This window comes from Necator americanus, chromosome II (genome assembly GCF_031761385.1).
Source record: "Necator americanus strain Aroian chromosome II, whole genome shotgun sequence".
NCBI lineage: Eukaryota > Metazoa > Nematoda > Chromadorea > Rhabditida > Ancylostomatidae > Necator > Necator americanus.
Genome location: NC_087372.1, coordinates 25,198,642 through 25,226,579, shown reverse-complemented (window position 1 = coordinate 25,226,579; position 27,938 = coordinate 25,198,642). Strand labels below are relative to the sequence as shown.

Below are 27,938 nucleotides of genomic sequence, written 5' to 3'. Positions count from 1 at the left end.
TGTCTAACTTCAGCTCAATTAGGTGAAGGTGCGGAACATTACTCTGTTATGTATTTGGAAATCTAAATTCGTCTTGGACGTCACGTTTAAATCTGGCCACCATTTAGTTCTTAGCTTAAAAATGTGGTTTCACAAGAGAAAAGGAAGAGTTTCTCCTTAACAGGAAGTGGAAATAATAGATCTGAAAGATGAAGAGAGCAGTACGAAATTATGCCAACGTTTGCTTATTCATATTGGTGTATGGAGAAAGGAACCTCGCGATGCAGATTCTTTTGCAGAGTCTATAAAGAAATCTACAAAAAAAAAACGTTCGACAGAGTCTGAGGTTCTTGTTTGTATTTGAGGGGTGGGAATTCTGGTGGAGAAGATGGAATTAGCGAAGAAATTGCTGAAGCCCTCTTCCTCTAAGTGCGATTCCTGAAATGGAATCATCCGTTTAAAATGATTGGCAATATCTGACATGTGCAGACACGCCATCATATTTTCCTCCCCCGGTAAGCTATGCATCCTGACAACTGAGGGCGGGCCAAAAGCGACATGACGTCGTTGCATCACGTCGGTCCCGTCGTCATGTCAATAGCCTGCAATCAAGTGACTGGAAGGTGGAAGGGAGCTCGCGTCCAACAAATAAGCTCAATTTTTCCAATCTGGTAGGATGCAAAGTTCTCCCACAAACTCGTGAGACTAGAGGCTTGCAACCTTCCCATCGGTTTTGAAATTTTGCGCATGTCACTGTAGTAAGGAAGAGTCTTCTGACTCCTTACTACTTTGGTAAGTACACAGTAGTAAGGAAGAGTCTTCTGACGGAGGAAGAGTCCTTACGGTGTACTCCTCGTAGGAAAGCCTGGTGCGGTAGCGCCAGGAAGGACGGGCTATCGGGATTCATCTAGTATATCAGAACGGAAAAGGACTAGGATTGCGATCTGTACTTATAACGCAGGTACGCTATCATAAGAAGCGGCCATCGAAGATCTGATGATGCAAACCAGGAAAATTCTGGAAAACTTAGGGAAAACTCTTAGGGACATGCCACAGTGGAGCCGCTGTTGGAGTTGTCCTAGTCAACACGAATATGGCTGAGACATCGACTCTTTCAAACAACTTACGATCCGAATCTGGCACCTGCGGATGAGAAGATGTGATTCAACGGCAGCTTTGATATCTTCGTCTGTTATGCTCCAACATCAAGCTATGAAAAAGTAGAAGTAGGGGCTTTGTCTATGGACCTAGTGAACTTCAACAGAGAGGACCGTCTCCTCTACAAGATCAGCCCCATAATTGGCTTGAGAAAAACGCCTAAGGAACTTTGCATTGGGACCCACAGCCTATAGTGGAATAAACAGTGGGAGAGCATATCATAGCGACAAAAATCATTCATGAGAACTCGTAATTCCAGAGGCCCTCCTCTATAGCCTGGACGTGGAAGGCACCTATTGGATGGTACTGTAATAGAACTGACCACATCGTGGTCAATAAAGGTTCTGCTTGACAAATGTCGCTGTTGTGGAAAAGTTTTATTCGGGATCGAACCATCGCCTCCTCCGAGGAAGATTTTCGTTTTGCGGATAAGAAAATGATAAGAAAGAAAAGATACCCAGAGATAAGAAAATTCTAAGAAAATGATAAGAAAGAAATAATACCCGGAGATAAGAAAATGCTGCGAATTTTAGAGAGCGAACATCCGGAACTATCATTAACTGGGATCTTTCCGCTGCGCTAGGGGGCTTTTGGGAAGATTCTGCAATGGACAACATCGAAGAGGAATACGACCGGCTTGTTGAACACCTTCATGACTGCACGAGGAAGCCTACGAGTTTTGATAACACCAAAAGACGTCGGTCTTTCAAAACTCTTCAGCTGATACGCCAGCGTGGAGCAGCACGGACCTAAGGCAAAGAAGAACTCACTTCCGAGTTTGTTAAGCTTTGAACTGTTGGCTGAAGCTGCAGATAAGGGAAAAACAGTCGATATGCCCGAGACGAGGAATGGAGAAAATCATCTACGATTTCTACTCTGATCTCTTCGACAGCCATGTCCACTTGCCTCCTCACCATCTCAGGGAAGATGGAAGTGGCATTCCATAGGTTATCCCATGCGAAGTACGACATGCTGTCATGTCGGTAAGAAATCGTACGGTAGCCGCTCCCAACAGAACAAGACCAGTACACCTGAAAAACCTTCCGCCAGCACTCATCAACACTCTGGCGAGGCTCTATATAGGTTACCTGTCGCAATGCAAGGTTCTTAAACAGTAAAAGACCAGTAATAAGAGTAATATATAAGAAGAGAGATCCACCTGAAATCGGCAACTATCGCCCAAACTGCCTGCTGTCCGTCATCAACAAGCTTTTTACGAGAATGATCCTTAATAGGATTGAAAAAGTCTTGGATGAAGGAGAGCCAAGCAACTCGACTCAGTTGAGACGGAAGCAGTCATGGAAGCCCTGCACAACCAAGGCGTCCCTACTCAGTAATTAAGGTACTTCGAGAGTTGCACAGAATTCCGCCATTCCACAAGAATATCATTGATGTCAAGATGGGGGGTCCGACTGGGTGATACAATCTCACCCAAAATATTCACAGCCACCCTCGAGAACGCAATGCGAAAGTTGGAATGGGACGACATGGGAGTGAAGGTTGGTAGTTGGCAGCTACACCATTTGCGCTTTGTTGATGACATCGTACTTATAACACCTAGCATCAGATCAGCTAAGCGGAACGAATGCTGACCGAATTCGACGAAACATGTGGATGCATCGGTCTTCAGCTGAATCTGATGTTAATACATAATGGATGGGTCTCGGATGTTCCATTCACGTTCAGTGGAACGAACATATCTGAATGCACCAGCTACAACTTTCTAGGTCGAAAAACGAAGGTAGGAGGAGACGAGCTTGGGAAGCGTAGAAGGGCATTGAGGATGTAGTGAAAAAGGCCAAGAATATCCGGCTCCGTGCTCACCTCTTCATCGTACACCATCGTACTTCCTGCGTTGACCTATGCTTCAGAAACCTGGACATTTTGCAAGCAGGAAGAAAACGCAGTGAGCGTAATTGAACGCGCAATTGAGAGAATAATGCTAGGAGGATCCCGTTTCACGCAAGTGAGGGACGGGATTCGAAGTTCTCTTCTACGTCAGCGATCGAAGATTAGAGACGCCGCCGCATTTGTCAAGGAAAGTAAAATAAGGTGGGCCGGACACGTGATGCGCTTTAACGACAACCGTTGGACCAGAGCCGTGAGCGATTGGGTTCCCCGCGATATTAAGCGCACTACAGGAAGACCGCTGACCCGATTGTCATATTTCTTCACGAAGTCCTTTAAAGAAAATTATGATGCTCTTTGTGTCCCACGCGAAAGGAGGAACTAATGGGCGACTCTGGCACAAATGGAAGAATTACTCGTGCTAACCCGACTAGTTCGAAGATCAGTGGGAGTCAAGGTGGTCAAGGCAGTTATTTGCCTGCTTTTGCCTCAGGATATGTCACAGCGAAGACCTTTATGCAAAGACTGAGTGTAAAAGTGGTGCACCGCAGTATGACACGAGGAAAGCATCATCATTCTGCGCCGCTGTCGAAAATGGCCACAAAAGATAGTCCTTGCTTCTTTGCTTACCTAATGAGCGGACTGCTTTGTACGGTGTTCTGAGGGTCTCTCTCTGTAAGTTTATGATGGCAGGTATCGCAGTGATAATAAGTCATCAGTAGATGTATGTGATGATGTCAGCGAACGCTAGGTTTCAGCAAATGGAATTATAGAATTATTTTGTTTGTAAGGGCATGTATAGAATCGAAACTTCTCGTTACCAAACTATCGTCATTAGAAGCACACGTACGCTTGCAGTCTTTTTTGCCAACGTGTCTATGGAACAATCGTCTCTCGATCAATTCGCCACAGCGGGGACAGCTTCTATAGTTTTCTTTTGCTCTGCAATTAGTCGTCTTGTGTATTCCGAGAGAGGACACTTCTACTATCTGAAAATTTCGAGTATGACTCAATTGCTTTCATAATCCATACTTCTTGAGCTTACCTGTCCGCAACCACTGCATTTGGTAAACATGGGGCAATCTGCATTATAATGCCTTTCTAAGGCTGATGGTTCGTAAGAATCTATAGTTTTGCCACAAAATCGACACATGCTTGAATAAATTCATATGTCATGCTCGCACAAAATTCCAAATTTCGAATTTCACTGGTTCCTAGGCAAACCTCTGTATGCTTCCATTTCTTTTGGGCAATTCGTTAGAAATCCGAACGGATTTGGTGCCTGGCCTTTTTTTTGAAGATCCCGACTGGGTGCTAGAAATCAGATCCCTGAAACGTGAGAGTTTATAATGTACATATAATATATTAGGTGCAGAATGCGCTCAACGAGTGAGTACGATGAGAGTTCAACAGGAACAAGGCAAATTGAAAAGGGAGCGTATCAATCAGAAAACGAGCCGTTGCGGCCAATACATCTTGATCACTTGGTTGAACACATTCGGTACCAACTACATTGTATTGTGAACACCATCGTGTCAGCGAATCACCTGTCCTGCTTTGCATCAAGATTTGCTAGTTCACTGAGCGTAGATCGCACCGCTGGGTGCTTGTTCCTTCGACTTTCTTCGATGATCATTTTGCGAACGATATCTCTTTTGCCGTTCGTGTAAACTTCAAGGATGAGCTTCCTACCAATACTTCGGATCTAAAAGGCTCATTGGTTAAATGCATATAATTGCACTTTGTTTTTAGCGCAATTTTTTGTTTGTTGTCGTGGGCGTGTTAAAAATTTCTTGTAAGTGCCTCTACTATTATTAAGGTCACACAAGGAGATGAAATTGACTCTCCTTTTCAAAAATTTCGTCTCATTCTCATTTAGCTGGGAAATACTTATGGTAACAACATGGGATTTTTTTCTTCAATTTCAATACACTTCGTTGGAATAGAGTTTCAAGTGGACAAAGAAAGGCACATCGGCTGCAAATGAGATTGGTGTTTTGAATAGAAAAGGAACAGTGCTTGAAAATACTGAAAATACTGTTATCTTCGGCCTGCAAAAATGGCTATTTTGGCATTAATGACGAACCACACCGGTTGAGAATCTCAAAAAATCGTTAATTCGAGAATCGAAATTTTCTCCATAAAAAAGTAAATACTATTGCAAATTACTCAGTTGTATAGTCTCCGTTGTTGTTATTCCTATTCCTTATGAATTCACCCATCATTCAGTACTTTCGTCGATTCTCCTGATTGTTTTGGTCAAGTTTTCTCTGTACCTTCTCACTTATTTTTAATTTTTTAAAGTTCATTCGATGCCCTCTATACACAAGACGGATTTCATGGGAAACTTCGCGGTATATTGTCAGTTCGAAATAATGCAAAAAGAAAGAGGTGTTTCAAAGGCATCACTCCACGAATCTGATTATGGGGAGGGGGTGATTCCGTCCATTTCCTAATTGTCGTAAGAAACGGCCCGGAATATACGGTTTCGGGCGTTCTGGCGCACTATTTCCCACAAGGAGTTCACCTAGGGCGCGCCAGCTTTGTGCGGCGCCGCATCTTTCGGGCCGTTTTTTTACGGCAATTAGGAAGAAATGGACGGTATCACCCTCCTCTCCATAATCTACGATCCCGTATACGAATACTCCACCTGAAATCCGTACCACCTCAGATTCGTGGGATGATGCCTTCAATGTAATTAAAAAATTATGACACAGGTAGTGAGAAATTGTTCATCATATGGTTCAGGACATTTTAGCAGTAATTGAAATTCAAAGGACTCCGGCGGTGTAATATATCGTATTGATTTCCAATAAGCAGTACACGAGGTTGTTATTAACTAATTCTATTGGCTAACGTTACGGGTAATCGCATTTTTTAGAGCCTGAAATGGGCGATTTGATTCACAATCTAAGTGACACAATCTTTCCACAACTGAACAGACAAGCTTTATGCCTACTTTTTCAATCACCAACTTAGCCACTCCACTGAATGCACTCGTATTTAAACTTACACCCGGCTGCGGGAGGCTCCGCCCCTTGCACCAACGCTAACGCGCCGCGAAATTCAAAATAGTATAACGAGTTCCTACTTCCTCTGCCGTATCTGAAGATTAACCTCAGGAAGAGGTAGAAGATGAGTGTGAGAGGTAGAAGATGAGATGAACGTGTAATTGACCTATAGAATGATTTTATCATCCCAAACAAGTCTGGTACCAATTTATCGACGCTGGAGTGCTGAAAGCTTGGTGAGCACTAGGGCAGATTCGAACCTCCGATCGATTGTGCAGGAAGCGGAGCCTCTGGCCGCTACACTACACCTACACTAAACTAGATAGCATTTTCAGACTTTGCTTGAAGTTTCAGCTTGTAAATATTTCCAATCTACTTTGTTTTTAGTGTCTTTAGACTCGCATTCGAGATCTTTTTGGAAGGGCAGTTTTCCGCTGCTATGCAACCAATTTTGGAGACAGAAAGAGAAATCAAACTGTTCTCATACTCAAAGTTAGGCCTAGCGCTTTCCATAGGAAGTGAACGTGCAAAATTTGCCGACAATGAATACTCATCTGAGCACCGAATCCCAAAGTTTGCTTTAGTTTCCGTTTTTCGTCTGAGCGAAAATGTGACTACTCATTTCTGTTTCCGAATTTTACCAGTTCTCAACCTCAATCCTCTACTCAAAAAAATATAGAATCAAATCAAAGCTATTGAAGCACTTCGGCTCTGGTGATGCTATTACATAGTGGGAAAAGTTGAAAGAAATGTGAACATAACGTCGTTTCTTCTCCTGTTAACAAAGCTAAAACAGTAGCGAGGTTAAAAACGGGTGTCCAGGTACTGTGTCAATACTTAATACTGTGGGAATCAAATGAAAACGACAGTGAACTTAATTATCTGAAAGAAGTCCGCCTGTAAAAGAACAAATAGAATGAAAAGAAAACAAATCAAGCAAAACAGGAATGTAAAAGACGAGGAAGAGAATGAAAGTTCGAATTAAATAAATGATAATAATAAAGAAAGGGATCAATGCAAAAACAAATGGAACGACGAGAAGAAAACTGGGCAGAGGAAGAAAAAAGATATAAGCTCTGCAGTTACCTGAAGTAATTTTTCTCAGCTGCAAGATATGGATCAAAAAGCCAAAATTCCAATTTCTTCCCTTATTCAGTTTGGAATTCGGAGGTAGTACTTCCTTTCTTTCTTGAATTAAGGTTTATTGTGATATTCACCTCGATTGTTTTATGGTAAGGGTACGTGAAACACAGTTAAGCACTCACTATTTACCTTCCTCTATGTTTATTCCTCTGAAACAACAGAGAAAGCATCTACTCGGTGTACCATTTTGAATTCTGCGGCACATTAGAATTGGCCCAGGGGGAAGCCTCCCGCAGCCGGGCGTAAGTTTAGATACGAGTCATTAAATGCTCGCCTTGGATCGGAGACGCCCTGCATGGACCGCTGATTGTTGGATCACGAGATTCGGAGCAGAAGAGCCATCCGAGATATAGTGTTAACTTGGGGCGTTACCGAGAGTCATTCACCTTTGCGGTTCATTTTAGGGTTTTTGTCTTGGATACAAAATGCATACAGCGATTTCTGAGCCAACATTTTAGAATCGTGCGCTAAACTTTAGACCCTGATTTCAAAATTGGCTCCTTCGCGTTTTTGTGCTCTATGGTCGCTTAAGGGTGTCCGTTTCTGTAACCTATTCTCTCCATTTCAAGCGGTCTCCAATGTCGCTGAGACAGAAGATCGTAGCAGCTAGACAGTCAATCCACTTTCTCAACCGTTGGCTACATTACCGTGTCACTCCCAACCTCATTGGGCGAAAACGTCTACACTGTCTGTGCGGGCTACCAGGGAATAGCCACCAAGTACGAGTAGTTCAACAGCAACTCCTCCGGATTGTGTTCAACAAAAAACGAGACGAAATGCACGCAATGCTAAAGATGTGAGCGACGAAGGAACAGTATTGCGATGGGTCGATTTTTATCTGCAATCCTGTCCAATCTAATCTCAATATAACTCTACAGAGAAATCTCGACCACCTTTTGCGTAGACCACAAAGCGACAATGCACAACCACTAAATACCATCATTATTCCTGGAAGGAGTGAACGCAAAACTGTAACGAGATATGTTATCAAACGTTTCTAGAGTGACGGTGTTAGGAGGATTTAGACTTCCTGAGAATGCGCAATCAGTTTTCGAGTTGGGGCCTAGTTTGTCTCCATCGCAGCCCATTTCAGCTGTGGGTCTGGAGAAGATCATTTGTGTTGTACAGGAGGTTCAGAACAGGGCCCAGTCGTCACAACAAGGAAAGGAACCACAGATCACTGAGAGAGTCTGCCGATACCTTTCTCATGTATGTTCTTTGAACAAGAAGATGCCAATAGGTATAGACTCGAAATTCCATCCCCTTGCAAACAATGAATATAAAACGGCTGTTCGATATCGTAAGAACACAACTAAGCCCTGCATTTCTCATGCATAAAACGGGTGCGTGTAAAGAGGGCGCTGGCGTATTTTCGACCACCCCTGATCTTACCTCGGCAGAGCAATTGGCGGTGGTGCGTATCATAAAGAGATTTTTGCTATCTAAATAGTGGACTCGACTTACATACTGCACCAGAAAGGAATAAAATGGTGCGAGACGAGTCCGACGATGTAATGTATATGGGTCGACTCCAGAGAACGCTGAGAACTGCACAGTTGGCGCAACGGCATAAGAATTGGAATCACTACAATTATTGTGGTAGTAGTACCGGCACTAATTCTAAGCGGATTTGTCAAGCAGTGAATGAGACGTTATGAGCCATTTTATAGCCCTGGTAACTGCATGTGTTGCATTTCACTCCTATGTATTCCTCTGTATATACGTATTTCTTTTACGTTGCCTGAGCTTGGTAACATCCTTCTTACTGGTAACATCCTTGCCGAAGGAATATAAGTGTAAAATCAAGTTTGATTATTTTCTAAGTTAAGTACTGACTCCTTCAGTAATAAAACCATCAAATCTATGGAAAAAAGTTATTAAATTAATAAAACTATCAAATATTATCAGTGTTTAAACCTCTTAAAAGAGAACGAAGAAGAGCGTTGTTAGAAAAAGAAATTTTCAATTCTGTATCGAAAATTTAGAGAAAGTGCCATCACTTTTAATTTTTATTGAGCGAGGGCCAACAAAGCGGGAACCACAAGTAGTCTCATGTCCGGCGTTAGCCGGACGTTCAGGCTGGTTAGTTAATAATAGCCTCATTAAAATTAATAGAGCTCATTGAAAGATCAATACGACATTTTAGCAGTACTTTTTCCTGATAGGAAGTTATGCCTCTTTGAAATGTTACGACTTTGCGAATGATTGAATGATACCTGTCCTCAGATTCATACCTCCGTATCCGTGTGTTTTAAACAATCCAGTCCAAATGATGTGACAGATTCTTCCGTCAGACTTCTGAAAAAGAAACAAGTACATGAGAGAGTACATATTGTAATGCTGACTTCGAGTTCTTCACGTGTGTTTGATGCTTGTCAGCACTTCCAGCAGTGCTAAGCAGTGGGGGACTAGTACTACTTGCACCTTCAAGAAACTACTTGCCACCTATTGAACGGTGGAAAAGTGTATTCTAAAGTTTTGTCTTGGCGCACAACATCAGGGCTCTCCTGCTCTGTCTCAAGATGAACGTGGATTTCTAGATAAAACTTCTTCCATGTCTAAGTTTTACGCTGAAGGTCCGCCAAGCTTGGAATAATCTCGTAACAGTTTTTATAATGTATGCATCAAAGATGAGGATCACTATTTTTCGTTTGTTTGCACCTTTATGTTTACATTTCTCCTTCGATTTTTCTAATATTTCATCTTATGGTAATACAACAGTTAAAGCAAATGACGCAAGGTTTCCAGGGCTCAAAATATGAAGGTGACGGTTTGATATCTAGTACGGATGATCATAATACAATAGTTCAGTTTGTCAGTTATTATAGTTTTACACTGTAGTTTTAAAAAGATCGGTATAGCAAAATGGTAAGAAGTCATCACTACGTCTGCAGGATAACAGAGAAGCTTTTGATCGCTCCGCGGTCGATGGCACGGTGCTAGATTTGTCTGTAAGGATAAGCATACTCTGCAGCAAGTCTTGACTCTCACAAGTCACTGTATTAGTGGGCATTCAGTAACATATTCTAATATTTTAAACTGAAGATGAGACAATTGGCACAAAAAAGTTAACTAATTCAGAGCATTTCATCCTTCTATCCTTACAGTATTGACATTCACAACATTATTGGATTGATTCTTGACAACGTTTTAACTGGTGTTTTCTGATAAGTCCTCCATATTTCTGAAGATCTTCTAATTATTTCGGAAATATAACTCTGAGGGATTTGAGCACGTTCACTTCCTCCTTCCTTTGTAACATAGGATGCTGCAAGGGAGCAACGGACCACGAGACTTGTATTGCTAAACTTCCAGTGCCGCTCGAACAAAACCGATTACTTCGTGATTACGTTATTGCTTATAACTTTCTTCTAAAACGTGTCTAGTAAGTGCATTTATTTCGTTAGTGTTAAATAGGACGGTTTAGGAGTTTCTTTTCTCTTCCGCACTACATTTGAGGTTTGATCATTTGAATCATTCCAGAGCAGCACAATTGTTGAGCAGGCACCTCCAAACTTATGCATCTCAAATTTAGAATAAATAGAAAGGGGACTCCAAACTTATGCATCTCAAATTTAGAATAAATAGAAAGGGGACTCAGAGCGGAAAAATGAAAGGTCGGCAGAGCCAGTCTATCAGACTACACAAATAACGTCGTCTAGAAATAAAACAAGAAATGCAAAAGTTGCTACTTTTTTAAGTACGAACGCTGTCTGAAGAATAGTATTTCATGAAGTTACTGCATTGCTGGAATGAACAAAGTTCAATTTCAGGACTTCTCTGGAATGAGTTTAAAGGTCAAAGTTCAGATTTCAGGGGAGTATTCGTATACGGGATGGGAGAATACGGGGGGGGGGTTTCTTTTTTTTTTTTTTTTTAAAAACGGTTCGAAAATACGGCTTCATTGTTTTGGGCTATTTGAAGAGGCGATTGGAGCGTCCAAAATTGTGCGGCAACGCTACATCCGGGCCGTTTTTCATGGCATTTGGAAGTACTCCAAATGATTCCACCAGCATTCTGTATGATTGCATTCTCTGCGGGTCAAAAGGAAGTACATGTCAGTTGGAGAACATCAGCTTCTGTATATTTGCCTGTCCTCGTTGCCCACCCGGAGCTCCCATTTTCAAGAATCGGTTCAAGAAGAATTTTGCGGCCTGCAACGTGTGAAACAAGATTATTTTGGGAAGCAATACAACACAGGTAGCCGAGTCCATGCAAGCATAAAGAACTGAATTAATTTAGAATTCTTTGTTTCTGGTATGATTTTGCTGCACTTAGAGACTTAGTCGAAGTGTTCGGCTATCACTTTTTCCTTGTTACTAAAAATTACCTTTGTATCTTGCTCCATAATATCGTTGATTGTCGAAAGTGTTTTGCCGGCCGAACGACGATCCTTTGAGTTAGAGAAACTCCAAATGAAGTACAATGCAAAACTGCAAGTTGCAATATACTCACCGTATCGCTTGCTCTCAAAGCTATAATGTCGGACGTTGCTCTTGCGATGGTTGGAGCTAATTTGTACAGAGAATGCCGTGGAAGAAAGTCTGTGCAGATGAAGGAAAGAAGATCCAATGCGCTTATATACGCCTAAATTTTTCCTTTTGGCTGGGAAATTCTGGTGAGTAGAATTATGAATTCGGGTACTTGTATTTTAAAACTGCGGAAATACTCACGTTGTATAGGGGGTCTTTGAGACGTCTTTGTAGGATTGAAATAGCACAATCCAGATAATTTCCTGCTTGGGCATCACCCAAAGGAACTCCCTCAAGTGTTTCCTGGATGTTTGAAAGACCTTGATTGCGTTGTTCCCATTTTTTCGAATACAATTTTCCCATCTGAATTGGGAAATAGCAGTAATCCAAATTTTGGTCGGATGAGCAAAGAGATAACAGAGTTTCTCCAACCTCTTTCAGAAGAACAAGAAAAAAGAACGTTATAAGTCATTTTACATGTACCGTGTTTTCTCCAAAAAGGTCGCATCCTCGTAAGTATGTTGCTTTTTCCATGATTGGAACTAACTGCGAAGGATCCATTTCTGATTGTTCGTTGCGCCTTTCCTCATCAGAGTTTGAGTTATGGTGCCTGTAATTTTTTCGAAACGAGTTAACACCAGAATATGTTTGTTTCCGAGAGAAATACACAAACTTCCGTTCTCTTAGGGCAGGTACAACGGTGTTTTCCTTCTGTAAGAATTTGTTACTATGCCAGCGGTTTGGATCCGGAGGCGGTGGTATACGTTCTTTGCTTGATGTCTCGGTTTTCAGCGAGGAAGCTGATACTCGAGATGAAGCAGATGTCGGCCTCTCTTTCTGAGACGACTTACTCAGTTCCCCACTGCTCGAAGCTGGAATACAACGAGTCTATAATTTCTTTGTGAATGAGAGACCAAGTGGGGTTAATATAAAGCTATTATGGAGCTTAGAAGTCCATGGTTTGGTATACATCGGCTAGCCTCCGCTAATCACACCGTGTTGATGAAACTAGGCAATACAACAAACCATGGCATGGTTTCTCGGAAGGAAAATCTGCTTAGACCAAAGCAGAATAAGCAAGTTACGACAGAAGTTGCTAGTTTTGTGGGGCACAGATCTGCCTCTCTTCCCTTCGATTCTCACGAGATCGTTTCATCTCTTAAAGTCTTCGGGTCATTCCTCGCCTCCAACCTTTGACTCAAAAGCATCACCATCTGTAATTATTAACTTCGGCGGTGAGGGTATCCAAGTTTTACGCATTTCATGTGAAATTGGAGGAAGTGGTTTGGAACGAGAAGTGTCTCTACAAATTCATAGTCAAAGACGTCAGCTCCAAATTAAGAGCCGACAGTGGGAATCGCCTAATTGCAGATATCGACAGCATACCTGCTATTTCAAACCTATTCACTTAACTTTCAATATCCAGTAACCTTCAAATTTTTGGCCACCGCTTTCTCTGGGCTAAAAATTTTTCACCAGAAATTGAAAGAGTTGTAAACGGAGGAGAAAGGAGGTTGCATACGACTATTCTATGCCTGAAAACTCCTTAAACTAAGGTGACTGCTCACTGGAAAGATGAACCACTCTCGAGTGCTTTTTAAAACTACAAAGAAACTTCGTATTCGAGAAGTCGTAAAGGGACTCCAGGGCGAAAATTGGATGAATGATGATTATGATCACGAATAATTGTGCAAAGGAGCTTTGCAAACATATCTTCTGAAATACTAACAGAAAAACGCACTTTAAAACCGAAACCTCACTAACGTAAGCGGTTCGTTTATAGTTCTGTTGAATGGAGACAGGAGTCGCACTTCCTCATCCGTGACAGAGAAGAAAGAAAAAGGGAGTAAGGAAGGCAATCAAATGGCAAAGAAAAACGATAGACATATGCAAACAACTGTTGTACTGTTGAGCTGTCCTTGAAAAAAAAAACTGGCAAACTGTCCTTACCTGAGTCAGTCCTGAGTGAAATATTTGGTGAGCTCGACTTTCTTGTTGCTTTTTTATTAAGTGAGCCTTGGGTAGCTGCACTGGCAGCTGATGAAATGCGAGGAGGCGTCTTCAAAGGTTTGAGATCCTCGCTCGGAGATAAATCTAAATGTGATGAAAACACATACAGCACTCGTTGTAATACTCAAGAATATGTAAGATTTTTTCAAATACCGATGGGAGTGAATAGCTTAGGAGCTGGGATTTTGTAGTCGTGACCATCCTTTTCGAAAAGATTCTTTGGTCGGAGGATATCAGTGATATCAGACATGGAATCGATGTTCTGAAAACTGCAAGATGGCAGCATCTTACTTACGTAGTATCAGGTTGAGTCATACATAATTTCGGCCCCGGTACATGGTACCTATAGTTATTGTTTACGCATACAAAGGTTTTTTTTTTACCAGACAAGAGATTTTTGTCATCGCTATGCAGGCGGAACTTCGATTAGTCTTTAAACAGCAGTCTAGTGTTGTTCACGTTGCCCTTTTTTCTTCACCTTGAAAATAGAGGATTAAATAATACGATTACGCCATGATGTTTTGGGAATCTAAACAAGTGGTGCTAGTTCTGCTGCCATTGCTCGAAAAATATATTTGGCGAGGGAGTGATAACCAACCGGGCGGTATGAAATTTGTTCGTTAAACCTTGTTTTAGAGATACGAGCTTGAAAGACGCCCTTCAAACTTCAATGACGATATTTTGAGTCAATATTGTTACAAAATCCACGTGAAACAACAAAAGAGTTATCAGAAGAGCTTAATATACCACAATCACAATAAATCATCTCCACAATAACTGTATGAAAAACAAAGCAAAAGTTGTTTATGACCCAACCTAATAGCTACCGTATTTGCGTCTTTTCGCGTCTACTGTCCGAAACGTTTGAATGATTTCTACGTGCAAAACGAGGAAAAAAGAACATTTTTGGCAAGAGTTGGATCCACTGTTGCCAACGCATTTTTGCGAAGTGTCTTCATCTCTTCCTGGAGGTCGAGGGCACGGTGGAAATCCTCATCTCTTATTGCATCGCGTTGATCTTTTTCCAGCTCAACCATTTCTCCTTTAGCCTTCTGTAGTAGTCGTGAGCTCAATTGTGCTATTGAGGCGAGGCCGAAGTTCTCGTTCTAAAGAGTTAACATTTAGAGTAATTTTCATGAGTATTCAAGATTCATACAACCCAATTATCGTAACTTGTTTCTCTTTGCTATGTTTACATTACGAAACTCTTGAAAATGTTACCCTTATACTGTATTCTTTAAAAAATTTAGCTTTGAAAAATGACTGGATCATTTCCTAAATATAAACATGTAGCAAAAAATATCGGAGAGAACGAAATAGTGGTCATTCTTGCCATCTAATAGAGCGAGTCATAAATTTGTTCAAATACTGGTAGGTGCTTGGAAAACCTCTTGTTTAATATGAAGAAAATGAAATTGAGCGTTGAAACCCCAATACCATATCAAGCAGATGTGAGCATTTCTTTCCCAAAATTTACGTAACCATTTGCACAGCTTCCAAATTTTGACAATGATTTGCACTCGGGTTTATTTGCTGACCGTTCATTCAGAGCAGCTTCATTGGGGGATTGTCCTCCCTTTCTGCACCCTGCACCTTAACGAAACTACCGTTAGTTGTCCTGACGCCTTATTCTTCCTCATATAGTGCTGAACCCACCATTAAATGTTGGGTTACTTTCTACAGAAAGTAATTTTGTTAATTTATCCTTTTGCAAGAGGCTTAAGGAGCCTTCCATCTTCAACTTCACCGTCGATGACAGTATGTGGAAAATGGTTGAGCGATGTCGATGAGAGGTTGATATGGTTCTATCACTATCCGGGCGACCGTTGGTTCACACTCGAGAGCGATATGCTGGGTGAGGGCCCTGCAGCATGACGTCGAACTTCCATCAAAACTAGATTCAGCTTACGGTTTACAACACCCTCCTTGAGCAGAAGTGAGTCTCCTCAGTATGATCAACGAGAATCAGGGTGAAAAAAGAACCGATCGAGCTTCGACGGCGAAACAAGTATGAGCTCTGTTATCAGTGTAGTATGTTGGAAAGCGACAGGAGCTATAAGACAGATATCCATGAACTATGCGTTTGTCTTTTTTTACACATCTGTTTTTCGTCCTATAACGATGAAGGGATCGAAAAGTAGACAGCACCGTTAACGGTAACAAATAAGCTTGGCTGAAAAGAGAGGAAGCTGGGAGGGCACTTGGATCCCTACTTTTGCGTAATAATATGCCATAACGAAGAGCTTTATTCAGAACTGGAAATGAAATGTTCCAGCAGATGAGACGCGGAAAACAACACTTTGACGCGTTATTTGAAGTAGTTCTAGAAAACCGTCTTCGTTTTCTTGGGGCCATTAGGAGGAGGCTATCAGATCGCCTTGTCAAAGTTCCCGCGAGGATGAGTCTAGCTAGAAGAAGCCAACAGCACGTAAAAGAAAGTTGTGGACGGTACTGGTGAAAGAAGGTCCAAAGAAACTTGACGTTGATAGATGGTTCAAGTGAAGTTAACGCAGAAAATTAAACCGCTACGGATGGTCAGATTCCATGCGAGCTTTGGCAAAAGATAGGACAGGATGGGATAACATGTATATTCGAAGATGACAAAGATGGATGACTCTACCAAGCTGTAACACCTGTCCGTGAGGAAGTTTATAACTTTTCTCTCTACCAAATATTTCTATATATAGATGTCCTAGGGCGGGTGTAGCGCAGTCGGTTAGAGGTTCCGCTGTCTGCACGATCCACCAGAGGTTCGAATCTGCCATTGTGCTCACCAAGGCTTTCATCCCTCCGGTATCGATAAATTGGTACCACACTCGTCTGGGAGGATAAAAACACTGACTTGACACATCGGCTAGCACCCGCAAGTCATTGTATAGGCCAGTTACACGTTCGTAAACTTCAAACAATTCTGAATTGAAGTGAAAGTAGTGGCGCATCCAAGGCAGATTGATCAACGCCAGACACTTTATCCTCTTGCCCTTTATGGGGTGTCCCAACATTTACACAAGATTTGAATTAAATAGGAAACCAGTTTTTTTCCGGTTGTATTTCTTTTTATTGAAAGACAAAGCAAATAGGATGAGGTTATTTGTGTAATAGAATCCCCGAACATGTCACTATTTGGTTTTTGGGATGAAGACGTCATTAAACCATACTTTTTTGAAAATGAGGCTGGTCAAGCAGTTACTTTTACTATCAATATCGCGATGCCTGAATTGGATGAAACTGATGTCGAGCGCATGTGGTTTTTACAATATGATGCGGCATGTCATACAGCCCGTGAAACAATCCAATGACTAAGAAATTTCCTGATCGTGTATTTTCTCGTTTCGGTGGCTGACGAAAGAGTGCACATGTGTCAGCAACGCAGTGGAGATCATGGATTCTGGAGAGCCCTATGTGGTAATCAATACCTAACCCTATCCTATTTACTTTATGCTTCAATGTATATAGTACAATTAAAAAAAAACTCTTCCATTAAATTTACATCTTGCGCAGATTTTGGGACACATTATATTATAATGACTTACTTACATGACTTAGGCAAATATAATGACAGGGCAAATACTGAATAGGTAGATTCTCAGCTTCCATTTCGTTGGGAACTGGGTTCGACCACAGGCACCTAGTCAAGGAACTGAATACCGAATTGGCATTAGTGCATCTTTGAATATCTCTCGTAGATGTCACCGCACTGCCCAAATAACAGAACTTATCTACGAAGTTAATAGTTTGTCAGTACTTTGATGTTGAGGTTTTCAAGGAGGTTCACATCTGCTCGCATTTGTCAGGCCACAGTCACAGTCCGTAGATAACAGCTAACTTCGAAAAAAGGCTCCCAATCTGCTGCAAATTCGAGCTGCTAGAAAGGAACATTACTACGTCATTGGCATACTCAAGCGACGTGCAGATGACGCTGAAACGACATTTGTGGTACGCTATCCAACTGTTCTTAGCATGGTGTCATCGACGGCAAAGTTGAAAAGGAATGGTCCCACTACAGTCACTTTTGGCAGCAGTCGTTCTTCTATCCATGTCGTTATTTGAGCGTACGAATTTTTCTGGAATTCCAATGAAGCGCGTTGAGAAGGCGGCCTCGATGAGGAGAGTCGAAAGGTACTTCAAAGTCCAGAGAAGCTAAGTGCTGAGGCTTCGAATACTGCTGCCACGATCACTCTCCCTACAGTAAAACCTATTCAGTCGTCTCGTTTGCTCACGATGTTTAATTACCCGATCCTAGACGATCCGCTCCAAAATCTCGTACATTGCGCGGAATAGTGATACTCCACATTATTTCTGGCTCCTGTATTGGACGACTTCTTGAGGAGAGGAATTATAATAGCACGTCTCCAGAAGTCATGTATCGCAGGTCCATATTAAACAGATCATTTTCATCATTTCACGAATTCACTTGGAGGAAGAGCTTGATAATTCCATCATTCCCATCAGGATTTCCATTTCTCGTCCTCTGGATACAAACAAAAACCTCTTACTCTGTTGGTGACCTCTGTGTGACCGCGTATGTGCTCGAGTTCAGGAGATGAGGGGATAGGGGCGGGCGCCTGTCAGATCAGCAAGGAGCTAAATTGATCTCTGGTGTGATCAAGAACTAACCGGTGGTCGAAATCAACTGCGATCTCAAAAACAGGTTTAGGCTTTCGGATTTCCAACAAAAAGATGTTTTCTTGTCAGAACGTAATCGAGATGAAGTGAAACAGTCGGGATCTTCCACTTTCGCTTCTCTGCTGGAGTTATCCCTTGCCACATAAGATGTCGTTGATGGTACTTCTTAAACGTGGATGTAATGATGAGGTTTGCCTGTTCGCAAAGGTCTACCAGACGACTTTTGTTATCCAATGCTTCCTTCGTAGAATAGTATCATTTTTCCAAGCAAATTGGGTTGTCGTTCAAGTTCCAGCTTTGCGTTCGCACCAATTCCGACAATTACTGCCTTCTGGGTTGGTATTTTTGATATAATTATTTTGATTTCACCATAAAATGCGTCCTTGTTGTGGTCCTGTCGCCGTAGGTGCGTGAGCACTTACGATAGAGAGTTCGAGTTCTTTGCGATCCCGCAATCGCACGGAGGCGCATCTTGACGATGTTGAACCAAACTCTTCCATCAGATTTTTTTAATCATTCCTCAACTATTGCACAGCCTCCTACTTTCCATTCACCGGCAATGACGCAGTAAATGATTATAATTATCTATACTGATGGTAAAGCGATCCCAGATGCGTGTTTTCTGCAATGCAACAAATAGAGCATGCATATATCGCAGTAGTCCGGAAAGGTTTTTTTTTTCAATGGGTTTTTTCTCGAAACAATTCGTTTTTGAGGAGCTAGTATATCACAGTTGTAAGAGGGTCTACTGCGACTGCACTGCAGATGGCTCGAAACAAAACTGAGCAACCTCAAACAATACTGAATTGAAGCCAAACGTGTTAATGCTTCCCAAAAGATTGGTTAGCTCTAGGCGCTTTATTCTTTATTCCTTAATTCAAATAATCACCACATAATTCTGAACGTGGCCGAGGCAGATATCCTCCATGTATTTCGTTTAAACGCATCACCCCACGAATCTGGAGTGGTATGGATTTGGAGTATTCGTATACGGGACCGTAGATTATGGGGAGGAGGGTGATTCCGTTCCTTTCTTCCTAATTGCGGCAGAAAACGGCCCGGAAGATACGGCTTCGAGCGTTCCGGCGCACTATTTTCTCCAAGGAGTTCGATTGGAGCGCGCCAGCCCTGTCCGGCGCCTCATCTTCCGGGTCGTTTTTCACGGCAATTAGGAAAAATGGACGGAGCCATTTTTACCTCTCTAAATAATCTACTATCCCGCATAGGAATACTCCACCTGAAATCCGCACCTCCTCAAATTCGTGATATGCTGTCTTTAAACTCCACGTTTTCAGTAGTTGAGTTAGGAGCGAGAATTGTCATCTTGGATCAACCTCGTCCAGCCTAGAGACTTTGGGCATGTTTTAGTTTGACTTGTATGAAAGAGGGCAAGACACTTTTGATAGAAATAGATACATAGTATTTGGATATATCTACGACAAACTACCTATGGGCATAGGATGAGGACGTCAGTGAAGAACTGGTACGTATACCTATAGTTTAGGCGCACCCTTTTTTTCGCCCTTCACTTCACCTTATAGAGGTTGAAATTGCATTAGTGGATCCAGCTTTCCTAGTGATACCTGACTCACCCTTCGTTTTCAGTGACAACGATGTAATTTAGAAGTAGCTCACCGAAACGCTCTTTTGCTTGTTTTTCTCAATTCTCTCAATGATCTCGCCGATTTCAGCACTGAACCTTCCGTCTTCAACCGTGTTCGTCGTGGCAACATTTTCGTCTTGTCGAAATAGAGCATGTTGTTCCGCATTTAAGTCGTACTGACCAAAAACCTGCACTTCGACGAGTCCGACCTTGAATAACGTATAAGCGATGTTTTAACCGTTGAATCATTGAGAAAATATCTCTACTAGGGTTAAAACGTTGGAAAATCTGGAAAAAGTAGAAGGGAAAGGTAAAAGCAAAACAAAAAAAAAAACAGATAGGCAGCAAACTGTCATTTAGTGCTGGAATGGTTTGAATCCAGAGAAGAACTAATGCTGTGCCGTCTATAAGTGGACCAATTACGGCTAATGCGTCCTTTGTGGATTGATGGAAAACCTTCAGAAAATAACGCTTTACCTGCTGTGAAGGATTGAATACGTCGTTTATGTGCACTCTCTCTATGCAGAGAATAATGGATGTGCAAACCATTTCGGTGTAAATGGTTTTGAGCTCATATTGGGTATCCAAATCTGCTTTGAAGTGCAAGACTCTGTAATGAAGTTTATAACTGTATGAAATTCAATAATCTCGAGCAGTACTCTTCCCAAGTACGCTTTTTATGCTATAAAATGACAAATGCAACTGAACTTACGTGCTTTTTCAAGGACTCCTCGTTCACTTCTCCTATTACTAAACCAGGGTCAAGCGTGTGTTTGGATTTTCCAATCGGGCTTCGTAAATGGAGGGGGTTGCAAGGGAAGGGGGTCGTAAAGGAGTGTGGGCAGAAGTGAATTGAGGATTACGTACTAAATAAGTAGTAGTATAATGTATATGTTATATGTAGTATTGTAATGTATATAATTATTTAAGTAGTAGTACTAAATAATTATATACATTACAAAATATTACAATAAGTAATATTAAATCGACTACAAAACAAAACATAGATTACAAAATGTTTTGTTTAGTTTCAGGTGTAGGACAGTAAAATGGAAGCATCAACATGCATGTATCTGACAATGTATCTGACAATGCACGATGTATTGACAATGTATTAGTGAGAGAACGCACACACCCTAGTGAAGCAAGTTTTTTGCAAAGGAGATGGAAGCTTGAAACTACTTCAAAAAAAGAACAATTTAATTTTACGTAGCCTACAGCAGTTTAAAATAGAGTTTGACAAAATTTAATGACCGGAAAAGCTCAGATTCTGTGCTCATTGTTAGGTCTGGATGATAGCGAATAGCTTCGACATAAGAGGACCAAAAGAAAAAGTTTAGGTAGTTTTTAAGAGAAGAAGGTTTACCCTGAAAAACGGTCACGTTGCTGTTTTTTCCACCCACTAGTTTCCTCTTTTGAATTTTGATGGGACAGAGATGTGAAAATGGTGTTTTTCCCATCTTTGTCCAAAAATTTGGGATAACGGCGAAGTCCTGGAAGTCGAGTGATACAGCACCTGATAGAGAAAGTCCTCCGCTACCCCATACTGGAAGATGATTTGCTTAGGTTGTTTCGAGTTCTTGAATTTTATTCAAAATCACTCACTTTTCAGCGCCTAAGCGATGTGACCGTTTTTAGGGCAAACCTTAAAATCCTAAAAACTACCTAAGCTTCTTCTTTTAGTTCTCTTATGGCGAAGTTATTCGCGATCTCCCAGACCTAACAATGTGCACAAAATCGCACCTTTTTTGGTCTTCAAATTGTGTTAAATTCACTTTTAAACTGCTGTAGGCTACGCAAAATTAAATTCTTCATTTTTTTAGAAGTTGTATCAAACTTTCCATTTCTTTTGAAAAAATTTGCCTCAGTCGGGAGTCGAACCTACGAGATCACTCTGTCATGTTGCGGGGACAATTTTGCTTTTTTTCTTCGTTGCTGTGTGATTCGTCCAAGGCAGCTGACTCTTCTACTTTTTGTTTGTATCATGTACTTAAATCAGAATTAAGATAACTAATTAATTAAGATAATTAATAGATTTTAGAATAAAAATAGAACAGAATAAAAATGAAAATATTTCAATACTACATTTGAACAACATTTCAGCAAATTTGCTTTTTCCAGTAATCATATTTCTTCGCTTGTGTTACCTACCGATTTTCTCATTTGTTCTTCGGCTAATTTTCGACTTCCCGAAACACATGAAATTTCCTATATATTGAATTGGCAGCAACCGGGAACTGTCGCAGGAACGTTGGAAGAGGATAAGAAAAAAAAGGGAGGGGAGAGGGGGGTCGTATTCGAGAGGGTGGTGCCCCATCACTACGCTTAACCCTGAGCCAAACCTATAACCGTTTTAGAGTCAACATGGTAGTTTTGTTTTGAAATTTTGTATATTTAAGTGAATCACTACCGGTTGTTCTTGTTTGTCTTCATGAGGAAAAAAAGAGCGCAATAATGTCAGGTTGAAAATCAGGTCATAGCAGCACAAACCCGCCAAATATTATCGCTCACCCAATTTCTTTGACATTGCCTCTCGCTTCGTTTTCCATAGTGGAGACCACAACTTGCTGCGCTGAAAGTGACAGCTGATTGCTTTATTTCTAGCTATGCAAAATTATGTAGGTTTTTCTGAAATGAATAACTCACGAATAAATTTGTTGTGGGCAACAATTTGGATTCTTTCAACAATGCTTCTTCTTCTCAGAACCAGACGTATCTTGATAGGGAATTTCTCGTCCCTATATCACAAGGTAATTCAAAGTATGTTAATTTTTTGATAGCGTATATATACAGGGGACAAAGACGAAGATTTTTTTAGACAAACCTCTGAGATATCCAAGGCTTTCTTGAAAGAGTTTCAGGGTCCAGAATATTGCCATTGACCTCTGTCCTAAAGTTAAGCGTCGTGGCCATGCTGTGAGTACGTAAATGGCTGTGAATTCATCATCGGTCGACGACGACTCCTAGCAACCCCCGGCATCGACGTGGCACTCCAGTTCGCTACGGACCGAATGTTAAACGGGTCGTTTTAACTATAGCTATTAGCGAATTTCCTGAATACCCACTTCTGTTCTTCTGCGAACTTTTTGCTTATATAGTCAACCATACAGTAGCTACATTTACTTGATTTAACGTCATCAAAGCTTACTTATTCAATTCTTATCTGCACTGTTTTCAGCTTGTAATCAGGGTCAAGCGTGCGTATAGAGTAAGAATGGTGTCGGAGCAGGAGGGGCTGTAAGCCTTGTCAGAAGAGAAAAAATAAAGAGAGCAAGGAGAAAAAGACGAGGAGATAGTCAGTTTTAAATAAACACATATTAAGGGATGTAAAATGCTAGAAAAATAGATGATATGAAGTATTTTTTTTAAGATTTTGCTGATTTATTTTCACACTTTCTGGTCGGACACTAGTTTGTGAAGATACTAGAAAAATTAAGGACATTGAGATTAGGATAAATGCGAAGGATCACGAGTACGGAGGTAAGAAAAGGAATGTAAATTATACAATGCGCTCCTTCAAAGAAATTTCGTCAAGAAAATGGAAAATATTGAGTATGAGGGAAAAATCAAAACGTGAGTATGTGAGTATCCTGTATCCACAGTCAGCAGTCAATTTGAGGACAAACCATCAAATAACAAGTTGAATATAGTCATTATGAATAATACTAGCCTGAACGTCTGGCTAAAGCCGAACTTCAGGCTTTTTCTGGTGTTCGCTTCGCTCGCGTTCACCGATCAATAAGAAATAACAGTAGCGACATTTTTTGTAAGATTAGAAATGTTTTCTCCTATCAACGTTTTCTTCAATTTTTTTTTACCTGAAAATTTAAGCAAAGATGAAAGATTTTATGCTTTTCCCTAAACGCGTCAGTTCTATATTTGGAGAACAATCAAACTTCATTTTACATTTATGTTTCTCTCAAAACTCCACAATTTGAAAACATTATTCGAAGTATGAGATCCTTTCGTTCTCAATTATTAGCAGAGGATGACGTGCTAACATAAAATGACGTGAATATCAGTATCGTAGTAAAAATAACGTTCTACGTTAGATCTGTTGCCTACTATGTATTGTATTTGAGCAGCCGTTTGCAGGTGTTTTTCCTCTTTTTGAAGAAAGGATGTTAGCACCATCAGGGAGACATGCTGAGAACTAAATGTGTGAAAGAACCATAGAAACCCATTTCACCGCGTTGGGGCTCTCGCGCACCAATCCGATGTAGTGGAAGCCGTCTCTTCACACTCTATAGCTTCCTGGCATCGGCGCACCATTCCGACCCCCGTGGGACCCGTCCCATATCACAACTATTTGGGTCCGGGGCACGAATTCGACGCCATAAGTTCCGTCTCACCCAATTTTACCGCGCAGGGGCCTTAGCGCACCAAGCCGCCGCCATGGTATTCGTCTTCCTCTCCTTTTGGAATTTTCTGAATGAGATACACACATACACAGACGCACACACGTGACAAAATAAGTCAGTTATTATATAGCATGATAGTTTGGAAATTTAGAAGTGTACATTCACCTAAAAGTTTATTTACCCTCACTAACATATGACAGAGACAAACTTGCCTTATCAAGGCGAACATACATGAATGCGTTACCTTGAGCATATGTCGAGTGGTAGAGTGCTCGCCTATAAAGTGCATGGCGATGTTCCGGCACCTCACCGGTAAAGAGTTTTGCATCATTATGGAGTATTTTCGTGACACATATAAATATAAATATATATATATATACGGACTAAGCATGTTTTTATATAGCATGATAGGGCGCGAAATGTGTGAAATTATGGGATATATGCACGTTAGTGTTTTTCTGCTGCATGCTTTTGTTTTTGTTGTTGTAGTTGTTTTGACACACTTTCCAATCGAATTGGACTTACTTCTTCCTTCCACTTACTTCTCACGCTCAGTTTATCATTTATTGTTAGTTTATCAGAACTTGCTGCGTCAATTCGCTTTTCACTCTTCTCCCTCCCAAATTCACAGTTTCCACCGCTACGTCGCGCGACGTCAGTAAGGAGGCAGTCAGTAGGGAGGCGGGTTCCAGGCGATCCAAGGGGTCGAGGAGACTGGTTAGCTTGTGGAGCAGCAGCAGTAATTGTGCGGAGGCGAGCGGCTCTGAAGGGAGGTCAGCAGCGGTCAGATTTTTGCGAGTACCTCTTCCAGTATGAACTACGCCTCGTTAATCCTTCTCGCTAGAATTGCTGCAATGGTCTTCACTTTCTCTTTAACTCGTATTGATTGGTCTAATATAAGGGCCTTAAAATAATGCATCTGAAATAAGGGTTGTAGGCATGAATGTGGTTCCTATGTCAAGCTATGAAGGAAGAAATATGATATAAAGAAATGTGAAGACGCAGCTTTTATATTTTCGTCGAACTTAGATTTTCCGTTGCATCTAATTTAATGAGTCAGGTCTACAGCACATCAACAACTTCAAAGTTTACAGCGACTGTAATATATACAGTGATTAAATAGTGCGGTGATTAAATCTGTAGGATCTTTGAATCTTCAATTTTCAAGATGCATTTATGTCTTCACCGCTTTTTTGTGAGACAAACAAACTAAAGACTCATCCTTCAACTTTACTGAATTGATTTCGGGAGATGAAACAAATAAATAGAAGAATTTTTATCTGAGGAGATGTACTCGCATCAAGAAAAAAGGACCTGGATTGTATCAGCGGATAACTGTGAAAATAACACCGAGTGCGGTAGTAAATGAAATACATAACAAAAAAGAAAGCAACTCGTTTTCGGAGGGTAGATACCACGAGACGTCTCGTACTCTAAGGCAACGATAAACTTTCATAATCATCGTAGACTTCGCATTAAAACATTCCCATCGTGTATACAAGACTAGCGAATTAACGAAAGGGCAGTGTGAAAAGAAAACAAAATACCAGGATAATAGTTAGACATGGCTAGTGCTGGCAATAAAAAGCAAAATGAGCGAATAAGGCACGATATGAGGTGATCAGTGAGAGAAAGGCTGGCTATGAGGAGCAGCTGACACATTCAAGGGTGACAGGAAGCACTCCTTCAGTTACGACGGCTACTTCTCGCGAACATTTTGACTCCATTGGCTCCGAAGTCATGGTACACTAAAAAGTTGTTCCCTATTCCATGGGCATGTTGTTCACCCGAGGAGAACACTTACAGAATGTTGTTGGCTGTTGTACTGCGCCATTGTACATCGCCTGTCGTAGCATGCTTGGGCGCATTCGCCCACAGACGACACACTCGTGACGTAACTGAAGTCCGGTAGCACGCGGTCTGGCGTCACAGTCCGAATGTTGTATGTACATGCTGGAAATTATGGCTCATTTTCTGAAAAAGAGCTTAAAAACCTATAAGGAGGATGCAACATACGGCTGCATTTAATGCATGAAATAACGAAAGGATTAAGAGCTGCGTGTTGTGGCACATAGTCAGCACTGTTTCCGCAAACGTTCGCATCCGACGTAAGGAGACACACGCCATTGGAAATGTTCCCAGAAGGACTAGCAAGGAATCCCGCAGTAGAACAGCCTCCCTGAATAGGATGAATACGGAAACATGTTCGATAGTATTCCATAATGGAGAACTTACCGTTTCAAAGCATTTTTTGGCGCAATCAGCAGGAGTGCGAGCACCAACGTCATTGGTAATGTTGAGAGGAGGAAGGCTGCCAACAGGTAATGTTTGGAACTCCAGACGTCCATCGCACCTCGTTGTCACCCCTAAATGCAACTGCAATACGCAACGGCAATGACGAGCATAAGAATCGAGGGAGTAGCAGCTGTAGGGCTCGTGAACTTTGATGTACTATTTTTGGTTCCCTGGTCTTCGTTTGTTATAGAAAATGGACAGTGGCAGGAAGGCCGCGCGTAGAAGTGAAGCAGTCGTCCGTTTCATATTTGGACGTACGGGCTTTTAAGATTCAAGAAGAAAGTTAGGCTACGGAGTGGGTTTAATACACTTCTGCAACTCACATCGGACCAGTAGGATCTGTACTATCAAAGAAATCAATTGGACCATTTCTTGTTGAATCTCTTGCACGAATTAACCATGTTTTCCCTGTTCTTCGGAAGTTTACTGTTACTTTCATTTATTGGATTTTTTCATTTACTGTTACATGTTCTCCATTATTTCCGAAAATGGAAGACTTCTAGCAAGTTAATGAGGATATCAGTCTTGAGATGGGGATCTGTGAAATCCGAGTCTATGATGTCCGTCCGTGTACTGGACGACTCTTGATGCTGTGACTCTAGAGAATTTCTCACTTCTTTGCTAAAATTACAAGTTCCTTTGACAAGATTGTTCGAGGAAATACAGTTGAGCGAATAAACTTCCTTGCTCCAACCATCACACAGAATTCACCTTGAGATGTACGTCGTTGCATATTGTACATCAACATTGTTGCCTACTTGCTACCATCCCGCTGATCTCTCGAACAGGTGTAGGCAATGTTGCGTGGCTTCCCCTTGGTTGAAGAACATAAACACTAACATGTTTGTTCTTTACAACTTTTTGCGGTGTACTTTCTCTCACACCAATCTCAGCCAATCCCACAGAACGAGATATCCTTAGTAGCACCTTTTCGATGATGCGTTCAATGACATTTCTTCCCTTGTGCCCAAGTGGATTTCCGCAAAGGTGGATTGAATAGGTTAGCGCGTAGTCACATATTTTTGGTCTTCTTTACCGCATCGATGCATTTGCTTGCAACCTGAGCCTTAAAGATCAGGTTTTCCGTCATGTTCATTATTCCCATCTATTGGTTTGGTTGAGCGAGATATCAGGAACCTACCTGTTTTTTAAACATAATCAAGCTCAGTTGTGGAATAATTCCGCGGATCCATGCTCACATCAACGACGATGTCATTGCAGTGCAGTGGAATTCTATTTGCGTAAATGTCACATCTCTCAAAAAGTATATTTAGGGGCGATTAGTATTAGTGATACATTGGTTTTCTAAAGCGCCCAAAACCGGTTCTTCCTCTGCCGAGTGGAGTCCTTCAAATGCATCGTATCACGATTTTCGCGTGGTGCGAAACCCAGCTGGAGCTAAGGCGCAGAGTTCTGATAGTAGATTGCAGAA

At 41.4% G+C, this 27,938-nt stretch overlaps 2 protein-coding genes across 7 annotated transcripts in view; both read right to left on the bottom strand.

Moving 5' to 3' along the window:
- RB195_019403 (uncharacterized protein) overlaps positions 1-22,763 on the bottom strand; it is a gene marked incomplete at both ends in the record, with an annotated part of 28,270 nt that extends 5,507 nt beyond the window's left edge. For both annotated transcript variants that reach the window (XM_064187232.1, XM_013451991.2), the window contains 19 exons: positions 3,836-3,974; positions 4,031-4,139; positions 4,210-4,314; positions 4,533-4,690; positions 9,374-9,437; positions 11,211-11,293; positions 11,470-11,532; positions 11,595-11,726; positions 11,813-11,974; positions 12,095-12,221; positions 12,285-12,483; positions 13,562-13,705; positions 13,775-13,883; positions 14,524-14,727; positions 19,883-20,059; positions 20,328-20,460; positions 22,362-22,422; positions 22,497-22,588; positions 22,675-22,763. In XM_064187232.1, coding sequence (XP_064043113.1) covers positions 3,836-3,974; positions 4,031-4,139; positions 4,210-4,314; positions 4,533-4,690; positions 9,374-9,437; positions 11,211-11,293; positions 11,470-11,532; positions 11,595-11,726; positions 11,813-11,974; positions 12,095-12,221; positions 12,285-12,483; positions 13,562-13,705; positions 13,775-13,883; positions 14,524-14,727; positions 19,883-20,059; positions 20,328-20,460; positions 22,362-22,422; positions 22,497-22,588; positions 22,675-22,763 — 2,350 coding nt within the window. The remainder of the gene's footprint in view (positions 1-3,835; positions 3,975-4,030; positions 4,140-4,209; positions 4,315-4,532; positions 4,691-9,373; positions 9,438-11,210; positions 11,294-11,469; positions 11,533-11,594; positions 11,727-11,812; positions 11,975-12,094; positions 12,222-12,284; positions 12,484-13,561; positions 13,706-13,774; positions 13,884-14,523; positions 14,728-19,882; positions 20,060-20,327; positions 20,461-22,361; positions 22,423-22,496; positions 22,589-22,674) is intronic.
- A 3,088-nt stretch (positions 22,764-25,851) lies between these two features.
- RB195_019399 (uncharacterized protein) overlaps positions 25,852-27,938 on the bottom strand; it is a gene marked incomplete at both ends in the record, with an annotated part of 53,191 nt that continues 51,104 nt past the window's right edge. For all 5 annotated transcript variants that reach the window (XM_064187226.1, XM_064187225.1, XM_064187227.1 and 2 more), the window contains 4 exons: positions 25,852-25,959; positions 26,016-26,164; positions 26,228-26,390; positions 26,447-26,577. In XM_064187226.1, the coding sequence (XP_064043106.1) occupies positions 25,852-25,959; positions 26,016-26,164; positions 26,228-26,390; positions 26,447-26,577 (551 nt within the window). The remainder of the gene's footprint in view (positions 25,960-26,015; positions 26,165-26,227; positions 26,391-26,446; positions 26,578-27,938) is intronic.